Source organism: Cebus imitator, unplaced genomic scaffold, assembly GCF_001604975.1.
Source record: "Cebus imitator isolate Cc_AM_T3 unplaced genomic scaffold, Cebus_imitator-1.0 Scaffold138, whole genome shotgun sequence".
Lineage (NCBI taxonomy): Eukaryota > Metazoa > Chordata > Mammalia > Primates > Cebidae > Cebus > Cebus imitator.
Window position 1 is genome coordinate 4,641,200 of NW_016107453.1, and position 14,499 is coordinate 4,655,698.

At 37.1% G+C, this 14,499-nt stretch overlaps 1 protein-coding gene across 1 annotated transcript; it reads right to left on the reverse strand.

Moving 5' to 3' along the window:
- Positions 1 to 12,989: 12,989 nt before the first annotated feature.
- Positions 12,990 to 13,667, reverse strand: LOC108313531 (keratin-associated protein 27-1). Its single transcript, XM_017541956.2, has one exon. It carries the CDS (start codon positions 13,633 to 13,635, stop codon positions 13,015 to 13,017), a length of 621 nt encoding a protein of 206 aa, XP_017397445.1. The 5' UTR covers positions 13,636 to 13,667; the 3' UTR covers positions 12,990 to 13,014.
- Positions 13,668 to 14,499: the final 832 nt, after the last annotated feature.

Consider the following 14,499-nt stretch of genomic DNA (forward strand, 5'->3'; position numbering starts at 1 on the left):
ATCTGTCTGCCTCGGCCTCCCAAAGTCCTGGGTTTACAGGAGTGAGCCACTATGCCTGGACTATTCTATTGTAATAGCTCAGGTCAAATATAACCACTACAAGGAAGCCTTTATTTTTGCCTCAGTGGAAGTAATTTTTTTTCCCTTTAAACTCTTTTTTACTTTACATATCCCATATTATATTATTTCATATCTTATATTTTGTTCAATTTACATCTTATTTTTACTTCAAAGTAATGATTGTATTGAAGGAATAATAGCCTTATTTGTGTTTGTATTGCTAAGACTGCCCAATATACTAACTACTTTTGTAAATATTTATTCAAATAATAAATGAAAAGCCATAGTAATTTTTTCCTCTATTAAGTTCTTGTCTTTTATTTTCCCTTAATTTATCTCAGGTATTTCTCTTACTAGAATAAAAACTTGCATGTAGACCAATGTATATGATGGAAAATGGCTGTTGAGGAAAATCGAATAGAAACTGACAGTCTATCTCTATTTAGGTAATATCTTCTGTAGTTTAAAATCTATTTATTTAGATGAAGATGTATATTTTCAGCACTTTTGGACCTTAGTTTTATACATTAGAACCTATCATTGCCTTTGGTACTTTGAGAGCTTTTTTTACAGTGAAAGCAAAGATTTACTATAAACCGAGAAAAAGTGAGGCATGGGTCTATTATATTGATTGTTACCAAAGTCTTAGAATTTCCCACTTAGCACACTTTATAGCCAGGGGAAGAATTCAGTTTACCTTTCAGGTCACAGAGAATGCTTGTTCAGTTATTTTGTGCATATCACAAGTACCTCTCCTGGCCCCTCTGTACTCCCGACTCTATAGACACACAGGAACTGGGGATAGACTTTACAACCAGAAATGTCATTTGGGAGTATAGAACTTTTCTCATTTTGGAGGGCTATTGTTTAATAGAACATGAGAACAAAATAGCAATGCTAGGACTTGTCAACAACTCAACAGTCTCACTAAAATCAAGCAATGACCTTTGGAAGTGTGGCCCTAACAAACTTTTATCCTGCCAGACAGAACAGCACTCAGGACAAATGAAAACTCTGAGTTGGCTAAAACATTTGTTTCCTCTGAAACATTATTTTATAACCCTTCATAAACGATAGAGAGTCACTATTCTTCAGTGGAAAAACTGACATTTAAGTGATTCAAGTCTTTATCCTGGTCTCTATCAGCAGCTACATCCAGGTTCAGATAAAATACTTTTCTCTGAATTGAGGGAATTTATTTTCCTGCAAGTTTTCTTATGTTTAAATCCTTCCTATTTCTTTATTTGATGAACATCTCTAGAGACGATCTTAAATTGAAAGAAACTAATTTGTGATGGAATACTCTGAAAACCTGATAATTGGTTATCATAAATAGCAGCTACATTTTTGTTTTCATATTGGAAGTAGGGAAAGAAAGATCTGTTCAGCTTCCAACTACCGTATCTCACAAAGAGTTCTTCTCCAGGCAAATGCAGAACAATTTTGAAAATAATGGGGACCACGTATCTGTCTGTAATGGATGGGATTATGTAGCAAGTGAACATTTAGCCTAAAAATATATATCCTAAATCAGTAGATACCTTGAATGTGATATGAAACATCACTAAGACCATGGAGGAAGTAATTTGATGATAAAGAAAGTAGTAGCTTTCATAATAGATATGCATTAGCTAGCATTTAACATAAGGTTTTAGCATGAATACACTGAGTTCAGGTTTTAAAGGTCATGCATAAAATCAAAGAAATGAAACACAAAGGCTCAGACTAGAGTGACCACCAGTATAACAGAGCATTTGTCAACTACTCTGCTTGCCTAATGGTGGTTTTCTTTTGCTGTATTGCCTTGGAAATCAGTATGTAAAAAATAAAATATTGCCAGACCTAATATTCAAATCAGAGACAAGTGGCTGATTTTCTTCTATAAGAAGCTTAAAGAACTTTCAGCCAAAAAAAAAAAAAAAAAATGGAGAGAGAGAGAGAGATTGAGAATTCGTTGGATGAGCTAAGTAGTCACAATTCTGTACTCTGCTGTGACTACTCTGGATCAATTAACCATCAATCTGTTCCCATTCCCACACACTCATACACTCTCATCTTTATCCTAAGTAACAAAGATGTAATGTTGACAGACATGACTTTTTTGGAAGAAGGAAGAGGAGAACCTTATAGGCTAATAGAATTTAAGGGAAGTTCATTGAGATCAGTAGGAACCCTGTTGACCAAAGAGTATGGTTAATGGGGTAATATAAGTTTCTCCACTTTATTGTCAGTTAATTAGTAGGAGTTGGGGACATAATTCTTTGACAACAGATTTAAGGACAGCTGAGCTAAGTGCCTTGATCTAAGCAATGGGGACTCTTCTCCAAACAGGCAGCCAGTCTCAAGTTTCCCACAGTGTAATAATTAATACAGTTTCATCCAGGTGGGCAGAGGTTACAGAACGAAGATGATAGTTATAGAGATGTGCACACACACTGAGCTTAAAATATGGGAAATGCACTATTACTCTGAGTAGAACTAAATTTTTAGAACTCAGGCCAGTTCTGATGGTGTATAAAAAAGTGAGGTGCTTTTTTCTACAAAAAAAATAGGAACAGTTGGGCCATCTCCAGTCTCAGCCCATCCTGAAGTGTGACCACATTAGATCCTTTTGGAGATAATGGTAAAAGCTCAAGCCACTTTTACAGTGGATTTAGGCTGCTATAAGGGGGATATGATTCTCTTGGAGAAATTTCTCTGAGATAGGCAATCTCTTATGGAACACCACCCATGACGCATTAGGTGGCTTACATTGGTTTTATAATGCTGAAGAAGATAAATCACTATTGAATGAGAAATTGACTCTAACAATTTTAGATAAATCCTTGCAGTCAGCCTCAACACCTTGGAAAATTTTCTAGGCTTTACGTTGAAACTGAGTGAGGAAAAAAAAAAACAGATGTTATCTTCATAGTGAGAGAGTAGATACTCATGATTAACAAACATGTCTCTCAAGTCTCATGTAGCTAAAAGGTGCAATATTTGTGTCTACAGCAGGAAAGCAACATGGCTGCAACTGCTGAGTCCAATTATTCCATGGCTTAATTAAACTGTGTCAATAATGTTACTGCTTAATATAGAATACTGGGTGGACTAAAACATTATTAGTTTGTTTGGTTGAGCCCCTAGCAGATGTCATGCTGCCCAAAGCTAAAAGTAAAGGCATCTTGTTTTCTGGTGCTAAGATTCTGTCTCTCTCTCCACATCTACTAATCTCTTCCTCCTTCTCCATCCTGACATTAGCCACTTTGAGGAGAAAGACAAGTCAATGTAGGAAAAATGTCTATCTTTCCCCAAGAGAGACTGAAGTTGTATACACCTATTCTGATATGTTGAGAAACTTCAGGAAAAAGAGGTACTCAAACTTTTGTGGCTTTCTTGGATACAGGTGTCCAAGTTACCATTTTACTCAGTTCAGTGGAGGTGAAAGGGAAATACTTGAATATAGCTAATGAGGTTTTGGAAGATATTACAGTGAGAAAGGGAAAATAATGTGACTTTGTAGATGGAGACGTTTGGGTCAATTTAATGTACAATTGTCCCTTGGCATCCATGGGGGGCTGGTTCCAGAATCCCTATAGATACTAAGATCTATGAATGCTCACATACCTGTTATAAAATGCTGTAGTATTTACATTTAATTCACACACATCCTCTCATCTATGTTAAATCATTTCTAGATTACTAATAATAGCTGATACAATGTAAATGCTATGTAAATTGTTGTTATTACTGTATTTTCTAGGGACTAATTATAAGGAAAAATGTCTGTATATCGTCAATACATATGCAACCATCCTTATTTCCCCTAAAGTTTTCAATTTGTGATTGGTTCAATCCACAGATGCCGAACCCACAGATACAGAAGGCAAACTCTACTTTGGCTGTTGGGTTATATGGCTATATTATCCAATTCCATAAATTTCAAAAGGGATTCCCATCATTGTGAAGATCTGTATGCATGGAAGTGCTGGTACTTTTGGGGGCTCTTTGAGTTACAAGTCACTGTGAGTGATGATTTTGCTATTGGAGCACTTAGCAGAGGTAGATGCCTCCACTCACTGAATACTACTTGGAGTCTTGCTAATAGTATTGAAACCTGAATGCTGTATCAGATATATTTTATAGATTTGGTTGCAGCCGCTGTTGGTCAGACTAACTGGAGTTGTCAGAGGAATGCCATTCTCATGGGAAAATTCACCAGGAGTATTGCAGTGTAGAGAGATGGGTTGGGTATTCTTTCAAGGAAAATAATCCCCATGGGTCTCTTGTATTTCAGCATGTCTTCAGTGCAGAGTCATTGGTTCCACTTGTTCTAAATTAACCTTTCAAGCCTGTTTTTAGAGAAACAGCCTTGGAAAATAGATATAGTGTTTCTCTCAGTGTCAAATGCCAGCAATGCTTACAGTTCATTATCATGTCTATGATCCAGGGTTCCTAAACTCAACATTCCTCTCCTGTGAAACAACTTACTGCATATGCAGTGTCAGCTGGCTCTGTGGGAACCGGTGATCAGGGATCTGGGTCAATGCTAACACTCTGGCTTCTGCAATTGCCATGAATAATAAAGATCTTTGTCTCTAATGGCTTCTTATGTCTTCTGCCAGCATTCCCAAAACTATGACAGGTTAACTTGTTAGGATAAGAATAGGTTAAAATACCTGACTTCTCACAGTTCCCAATGCCCCTTCCACAGATTTCTGTTTTGTAATTGAAATTGTGGCACTGCAATGTCACCATAATCACCAACTCCATTGCTTTGACAATCATTTAATAAGACACAGACGTTTTAGTTGAAATAATAATAATATTGAAAGAATTATGGGTAATTTATGCAGCAATAACTAGTAAAGATTAATTGAAACTATTAGAAGATAAAGAAAGTCACTTGACACCATATTGAAAATACATCTTAAAGGCTTATAAGGCATTAAAAGAAAAAGCTGACAAAGAAGAGGAACAAGTTGTAAACCATGGTTAAATTAATAAACAGTCTTCTCACAGAATAATAGAGCAATAAATAGATCTGTCAAATATTTTTTAAAGCAACCCAGCCATATAACATAGTCTTCCATGAGACTGCTCATTCTCCCCAACTATGCTAGCTAGAAATGTCTGGATAATTTATTTAGGAATTGGTAACTATGAGGGAGTACTCAATATACCCCCATGAGCTATACAAGCAACAGCTTTTGCCCCTGACTTTCATATTGTATATAATATGTATAGGTATACAATACATATACGACATGCATAGGTATGCAATATGTATACAATGTGTATAGGTATGCAATATGTATACAATATGCATAGCTATACAATATGTATACATGTACAATATGCAAGTCAGGGGCAAAAGCTGTTGATTATATAGCTCATTTGTTAACAAGTGAAGGTGGCGCACAAGAGGGCAGCAGCTACTAAATCCCAACCACGAGTGAGATCCAAGAGGCAGTCCAGGGATTAACAGCTCTAAGACTTTTGACTCCTGGGACAGTCACTGCTGTCCATGTAGTCCAAAACATTGAGTGCAGATTGCTTGGTGAAAGGTAGTGAAGATTTAGGACAAAAAAGGCAGAGATTGATTGCACGGCAAGTTCTGGACACATCATAAGCAGAGAAGTACAGGGAGTGGTTTCACAAGAGCTGAGTACACGGCATGCTGTCGGCAGCTGGTGGGTCCCCTCCGGTTTCTTGGCAGTAGTTCAGGAGCTGGATTCTGCCATAGCTGCTCCTGGCTTAGCAGAGGACATCTCTGAGGGTCACATGAAAAAAGGCTATTAGAGGGGATGACAGCCCCATGGCAATAACCCCTGAGGGAATGACAGATGTGGTTTTCAGCTGAGCAATTATTGAAAGACAAGATGACCTTAGTTTAGATTCTAGGTAAAGTACTCACACTTACTTAGTGCTATTTCTCCTTCCTTGCTGCAGCTTCTAGAATTTTTTAGTAGTAACAAATAGAATCCAGTGAAGGCTTTATTCTGACTCATTATTTCAAATATGGTTATGAACATAGTTCAATTATTAGATGTCAGGGAAAATGGCTACTTATTACTATGAAAAAAGTACTCACTGAATCTTTAAAGCAAGAGAACGGTGGTTTTATTTACTGTTTAACAAATCATGCATATAGAAAAACAGTGTTTCGAGTTTTATTAAAATTTATTTAAAATTCTGTGGCTAGATGAATATTTATTACACTTGGAATAATAATTTAAGATAGGTTACACTTATGACCTAATAAAGACTTTTATATATGTTAAGTGTCGCTTTTAAGGTACATATAGGGCTCACTAAAATTACTGTGCTTCATACATTTACATAATTTTAGTAAACTTCTCATGAGAGATACTTCAAGGTATGATCAATGGGGCTCTAGCATGAGCATCACAAGAGTTGATTTCTGGCACTGACTCTGCTGGTAATGAGCCATATGAAATTGAATAACTCAACCTCAGCAGATGTATTTGCTCAACTGCAGAATAAGTAAGTTCACTAAAGATCTCTTACACATTTAGACATGACTACGATTCTGTGAAAACATAACTGATAGAAATGAGGCAGCTTCAAAAGAAACCATGCAAAAATGGTCAGCTGGTCTTTGCCATAAATACAAAGACCACAGCATCTCACTCAGATATCTGATGGAAGTTCGGGAAACATTTATTTCTGACTAAGCATCTTGCAGAGCAAAACATAGCTTGGGCTGATGTTTGTCCTCAAGGAAAGCTCAATGGCTCAGTGTAGAATATTGTTTTCTTTCTTTTTTTTTTTTTTTTAATTGCCTAGCATTTCATTCATAGCCTGAGGGCTCTGGAGCGCTGACCTTGCATTAGGAGCCCCTCCAGGACCTTCTCAGGAGCAATGTTTTGATCTCCACCATCATTCACTGCAGGAAATTAAACCAGACTCCTGGGGACCAAGCCACCATCAACTATAGCCTCAGGGAGATGGGAATCTGGGAGCAGGCCCACTTTAAGCAACACGCTAAATAAATATAGACGTGAAAAATGAAAGAATCACATTGAACTTTGTTTCTGTTATCTAAGAAAAATGTATTTATTTCAGCTGTAATATATATTCTAACTTTAATCTGGTAAGTACACCTGTAACCACACAAACCTTTGTAAATATCAACAGAACTAAAATTTAAATTTTATTTATTTTACTAGTTCTGCAGTTTAATTTAATAAAATATGAGGCCTAAAGGAAGGTACTTTGTTCCTGAGAATCTCAACATGCATTATTAGATTGGTTTCCTTACATATAGACTGTGAAAGTGAATTAGCTCATGCCATGTGGGAAATACGAACAATGTCTAACAACTCTTTGGCATGGTTTATAGTGAAAGGAGACTTTTTAATCCAGGTGTTTTACTCTGCACAGTCAATTTGGGTAAGGAGCATGCAACTGTTCATGAAGTAATAGTGACAAGGCACTGCAATGCTAAGGGCAATGCTATTCTCAGCTTTCTCTTTGATTTTTAGTCTTCTTTTCTCATTATCTTTGTCAATTAGTAGTTACTAAACTCCTTCAGGGCCAGTGACCCGTACTATTGAGTAATGGAAAGAATAGAAAGTGGCTTAACTATTTTCTGAAATTTACCCTCAAGATTTCTTTGTTCTTAAGTATGGAAGCAACTACATTAGTTTTGCCTCTGGGATCCAAGGGACAACTCTCTGAATCCCATTAGTGACTTTGTTTCCATAAAGTTAGAGAAAGTTATACATAAAGTCAGGCAAATAACTTATCCTTAGACAACTACAAAAAGTTTTGTATATATGTATTTTTAGATTCAGCTTTAGATGTTTAGTGTATTTGTACCTATCTACCTACCGTGAATTTTATACTTCATCAAAGCCATATCTCTGATATAACCAGAATATGATTTATCAATTGTATTAGCTGTTTCTTTCTTGACAATTTTTTTCACATAACTATTATTTGTGTCCAAGTGGAAGATTCTAGGACAACTCTCTAAGTAAAAGTATTTCAAACTGAAGAGGTAAGTAAGACTCCCGGAAGTAGAAAAAAGTAGCACAACTAGGGAAGGATATTGTGGCTTCAAGAGAGATATGAGCGATACTCATCTAGCATGGAACAAAGTCCTATCCTCTTATCCCGTCAGTGTCTACAATGAGCTCAAAATTTTCAAAAGAAATATTATTTAACTAAAAAAGAATAAGGACTAAATGATATGGAAAATGAAAGTACTAACATTAAGACAATAATACATCGTAGAGGAGTCTGACTCCATGCCATCTAAATCCCTTTCCTAGCATCTAGACTCTATTGATTACACTACTCGAAGTTAGTATTTGTTCTTTTCTAAGATGTTTCAAGTGCATAATATTTTACAAGCTTTAATGAAAATATGTTTATTTCCTTTATTGCATTTGTTTTTGAGTTACAAATGAACCATCCAGTCAACAATACTTCATTCTCTGGGTGTTTGCTCTGCAGTCTCACAGCAATACAATACAACCAGATCAATCATTTTAAATCCAATTATTTGCACTGGTTCTTCACATAGCACAGATATTTCTCCCACATTTGAAGCTAATCTAATGACTAGAAGTACAATATAAGTAAAGCATAATTAAGGTAGTCAAGGGTTATGCTCAAGCTTTAAAGATTCATGGGTTAAAATCCTTGTTTCACCATTTACTTCCCATATTGGAAAAGTTACTTAAAGAGTAGGAAGTAAGTAAGACTCTTGAAAGTAGAAGGAGGAAGTAGAATTAGGAAAGGATATCATGGCTTAAAGAAAGATATGAGTAAATACCATCTAACATGGAACAAAGTCTTGTCCACCACAGAACAAATTTGTGCCTTTGTCCTCACTGGAGAAGGGGGGAATTTACTAATCTTACTTATACCATTGAGTTATTTGAGTTTAAAATGATAAAATATGTACAAAGTGTTAGGTAAATCATAAGCACCCAATTAATAAGAGCTATTTTATGGCTCTTGACTTAGTATGATATAGGCAAGAAAACATTCTTGATAGTCATTATGCTTGACTTCTAGGAGAAAAACATGGTTAAACCAATGTCTTGAAGTGTCTAGGATACCAATGCACAAATCCTACCATTCTGTTTAGGTAGGAAGAAGTCCCTTGGTCTATGAGGAGTGCTCTGTACCATGCATATACCCACCGGTACATTTTGACATTGCTTGAAAGTGAGTCCTGCATGGAATACCCTGGTTATGTCCCATACTGCTTATATCCTTTTTACATGGAATGGAAGGATTTTCTTAGTCTCTGCCTTGGAGTTCAAACGCATTATAGACAATCATAAAAACAAACTGAAATTGAGGCCAAGAGAAAAGTACCGGACGAATTATCAAATGATACCTAGCATATAATGTGCTCTTATTATGTGCCAAATACTCCACTAAGTATATAATTGGAATCGTGCCATTTAGGTGTGATAATCACCAATGACTTTAATATTATTATCTCCATTTTGCAATGATGGAACTGAGTCTCAGAAATGTTAATTTGGGCCAGATGTGGTGGCTCATGCCTGTAATCCAAGCACTTTGGAAGGCCAAGGCAGGTGGATCACTTGAGGTCAGGAATTTGATACCAGCCTGGCCAACATGGTAAATCCCTACCTCTACAAAAAAAAAAAAAAAAAAAAAAAAATTAGCCAGGTGTGGTGGCGCGTGCCTATGATCCCAGCTACTTGGAAGGCTGAGGCACGAGAATTGCTTGAATCTGGGAGGCAGAGGTTTCAGTGAGCCAACATCACACTAATGCCCTCCAGGCTGAGCAGTAAAGTGAGACTCTGTCTCAAAAACAAAAGAATGTTAATTTATCCCAGAATCCCAGGGCACATAGCTTTTAATGGACAGAATTTGGAATTGAGGAAGGCCTAGTCATACTGTAAGACTCATGATCTTTTCCTTACACTAAATTTCCTACCAAGGTCTCTGTAGATAAATATAACATTCAATATTTCAATATCAAAAATCCAATATCAAAAGTACCTGAGTCCACATAATTTCTCTTTATGAGCGCTCTAATGTGCTTCACGTTGAGATAGATTAAATACTGGCCCCTTCTTCAGCTAACTTCTCCTTCGAGTAGTGTCTAGAATGATGAGCAGACCAGATGAGAAAGTGAAACTTAATACCATGTCCCTCTCTCCTGGCACTGCCCTGCCCACAACACACACACCACACAGAGCCAGTTTTCACCGAAGTCCTGCTTTCCCAGCAAGCTACACCCAGTCAAGTAACATATACTTGGAAGGCACATGGAATGGCTAAGTTTTCCATCTTGTCTTTACAAACAGTGGCCCAAATGAATTGCGCTTTTCCTGGACAATTCAATTGGCATCGTATTAGTAAAAATCCTCATTGTGAATAAACTTGATCTATGTTCACATGATTGGCTGTGACTAGAATCCTGAGAAGCTGCCACGAGATAAAGTCTATCTTTACTGTTGTCAATGCTGTGTTACTGCCATCAGTGCTGTGGAAGTACTGGAAGCTTTATGTCAATGTTGTTTGCTTCAGAGATGTTCTGCTATTGAGGCTGCCACAGGCTCTGTTACTATTGATAGTATTCAACAGTCTTTGGCCTTTCTCAGACTTCCCTCAATTCTATCCTACAGAGCACCTGTGTAAGTGGTACTTTATAGATTTTAGGCTTAAATCTTCCTCGTTGGGATGACCTGTGTCTAGCCCACTGTATTATTCAGGGCTACATAAACAGAACCACTAAGGTAGGTGAATCACTTGAGGTCAGACAGATAGATAGATAGATAAATAGATAGATAGATAGATAGATAGATATAGTGTATTTATTTATCTCACCATATATACATGTGTGTGTATATATATGAGTGTGTGTGTGTGTGTGTGTGTGTGTGTGTGTGTGTGTATAAAGAGAGAGAGTGTGAGTGATTTACCATGAATGATTGGCTCACACAATAATGGAGGCTAAGAAATCCCATGATCTGCCATCTGCAACCTGGAAACTTCAGGAAACCAGTGATATAATTCCAGCCTAATCATGAAGATCTGAGAACCAGGGGAACCAAGGGTAGAAATCCAGTCTACAGGCAGGAGAAATTCAATGTCCTTGCTCAAGTAGGCTTGCAGGAAACAAGTAGGGGAACATTTCTCTTCACCTGTCCTTTCATTTTATTCAGGCCTTCAATAGACCGAATGACTCCCATCCACATTGGAGAGGGCCATCTACTGAGCACACTGATTTAAATGCTTATCTCCCCTGAAAACTCTCACAGACACACCCAGAAATAATGCTTAATCTGTGTAGCCCTTGGCTCAGTCATGTCAATTCATAGAATTACCATGGCACCCACCCGCACAACTGATAAATTATCAATAGCATTAGGTTTGCCATGGATTCGGAGATACTTGCCAATCCACTCAACTAGACAGGGTTTGAGTTTCTTAATTCTTTCCCTTAGTAGATGATGCTGTCTGCATCTTCCAAAATATAAAACAGTTAATCACTCTTGTTAGATGACTGGCATTCCTAATCTGTCATGGATTTCTGGGTTTATTTACAAATCCCCACTACCTCCTCCATATTGAGTCTCTGAAGTAGCTGAGTTGCTAAATCTGCTATATACATGGTAATAATTTAAGCCTCACACCTTTAATTTATTAACTTAGTAAGGCTCACAGTAGCACTATCATTATCACTTCACCCTTGAAGTTGAAGAAACTGAGGTGGTTAAATAACTTGCACACAGTCACACACCCGGAATTTAAACAGCCATCACCAAGCAAAGCTAAGATTCCAACTCAAGGAAATCCACCTTCAAAACTCATGCTCTCAACTACTACCTTATTTTGCCCTGAAAAAATTAGAGATCCATTTAAGAGCACACTCAAAGTTTCAGAATAGCTAAGCTACCTAAATAAAAATAAATCAATTTCACACATTCTGACTCTATGGTCTTATGATCTACGTATAAGTAAATTTTCCATCTTCTGTTGATTACTGCTATGAGTTATTCTTTTCTTGTTCACACTATAAAAATTATAACAAGAGGGTATGTTCTCTTTACTTCAAAATATTTATACTATTTTCATTATGTAACAAACAAAGAAACAAAAACCCTGTAACATAACAACCACAAAAGGATTAAATAAAAATAATTGTGCAAGTCCAAATTTTGTTACCAAAGCAAATTTATTTAATACAAAAATATTTTCCAAATTCAAAAAATGCTTAAGAGATAATTAAAACAGGAAAAAACCCCAGCAGGAATGAAATGAAGTGAAGATGCTAAACTTCAGTTCATTCTATTTAAAAGTTTCTGGTTGCTACATGGTTATAAAGTCCATGGAGGTAAAATTCAAAATTACCTCATGCTTTCCAAGCAATAGACTTAAGCTTATAGTTAATTTAAGAATGTTCTGATTCAATGGCTAAAATACAGATGGCCAGTGGGTAGGCCTAGATTTTAGTTGTGGTTCTGATGTTATTAACTACTTGGGCAACCTCTGATAGGGTTGAACTTATCATAATACACAGGACTAGGTAGGCATTTAGATTTGCTTTAATTCCAATATTTTATGAATTTCGGATACTAGTAGCACATTAGTTAATAAACCAGATCCAGTGCTAAGTATTTCCAGAGAAAACAACTAGTACTCAAAGTGTGATGTTTCCTTTAAGTATTCGTGTTATTTCCTGGCTACAACTCATTGCTTTATAACAAATAGTATCCTAGTGTTCTAAAGTAGTTAGCATGCTTTCCAACCCCAGGTTACCACCAGGCATACCCAAAAGAACAACAACAACAACAAAAATCTTGTCTTTGGAGACAGTAGTGAAATAAGACATGTTCATTTACTTACAAACACACATACAAAATTTTATATCTAAAGAAATGCAAAATACCTAAGTATCTCAAAATTAAATTCATCCAAATGAGAATACACCACCTCCTCTACAGACCTTCACTTACTAGGCAATGGAAAACCACCAGTAACACAGCAAGTAGGTTCACAAGTGCTGGAAGAAGATTCCAGGAGTTGTGGCTCAGGTGCAACATTGACCAGAGGTCTACAGGAACTGGATTCAGGGTTCTGAGGCTGACATTGGCTAGATGCACATTCCAGAGTTTGGCAACTTTTAGACTCAGAAGTCTTGTGTAGGCAACACTTTCCCTCGAGGCTTGCAGGTTGGCAGCTCAGCCCTGCAAACCCCATCTGCTGAATGCTTCCTGATTGGCAGGGCTGAGAAACACAAGTCAACCCTGCTGAAGAACTTTCTGATTGGGACACTGTCCTTTCACAGGGCCTGGAATAGGAGTAAGTTGTTTGGACAACTCTGGGGGGGCAGGTACTTTGCACACAGCTCTTTTCTGTGAATAAGCCCTGTTCACAATTGGTCATTTGGCAGCTGGTGGTTTCATTGCAGATTTCTTGAAAGTTGTTCAGGAGCCAGGTTCTGCTATGGAAGCTGCTGGGCAAACAAAATCCATCTTCAAAACTTATAGGATTAGCGTCATGTACGATGGCAGAGAGTGGTGGGGCATTGTGGAAGCTCCGGAGTGAATGGCAGTGGCTATGAGGCATATTGCTAAAATTCTTAAAGTTGGTGGTAAGGACTCAACATACTGAGTTCGAAAATGAAATTCTCTGCTGGGGCGATTATATACTCAGAAACCTGGGTGTTGGCTTCTTCTCAAGACATCTTTGCAACTCATTGCTTAAACTAATTTGAAGGATAACATCTCATTAGCACTTTGGTTATATATGAAGATTATGTCTTATTAACAAAGATGTAAGTCCATTTTGAATCTTCAAAATGGCTTTTATGTTAGCTCTAAAGATGACTCATTCAAGGTGGGGTTGGTCAAATAAGAGTCTAAACCTGTTCACCCAAGCTAACACTTTTTTTAACCACCATGACTCTGTACATTGGTAGGTGGACAACGAGAAATGCATGAGGCAGTGGCCAATTGAATGCTGATTAACATTTAGCTCAGTTTTGAGAGCTGCCAATGTAGCAGAATGTGGTAATATGATGTTCAAGACATTTTAAGTTAGAATTGGATCCAATTGAGCCCAATCTCATTCCACTCAGATCTTGTTCTCTCCAGTGGACCAGAATGTGAGAGGACTCTGTGGTCACATTGCCTCTCACTGTTCACACACAGTACTGAAGGAGGCCATTGCCCTATAAACACTTGTCTTTTGCCTAGCATTTGTTTACCTCATCTCCTTAAAAGTCAAGTTTAAATGCTTCCTTTTTCGGAGGTCTTTCCCCATCTTTCCATTGAGGAGTTATTACTTCCTTTTCTGAATACTAATGAATTAATTCCTTTTCTCTATACTTTACAAAGTGGTGTGTTTGCTTGTGTTTGTGCTTCTCAAAAGTTGATCATTTTCCTTTATGACAAATGTGCTTCAGATGTGTTTTTCATCTTACTCTATTCT

Bases quoted from the DNA above. Each gene is read 5' to 3' on its own strand.
- LOC108313531 (XM_017541956.2), bottom strand. From the start codon at position 13,635: ATGCCTCATAGCCACTGCCATTCACTCCGGAGCTTCCACAATGCCCCA.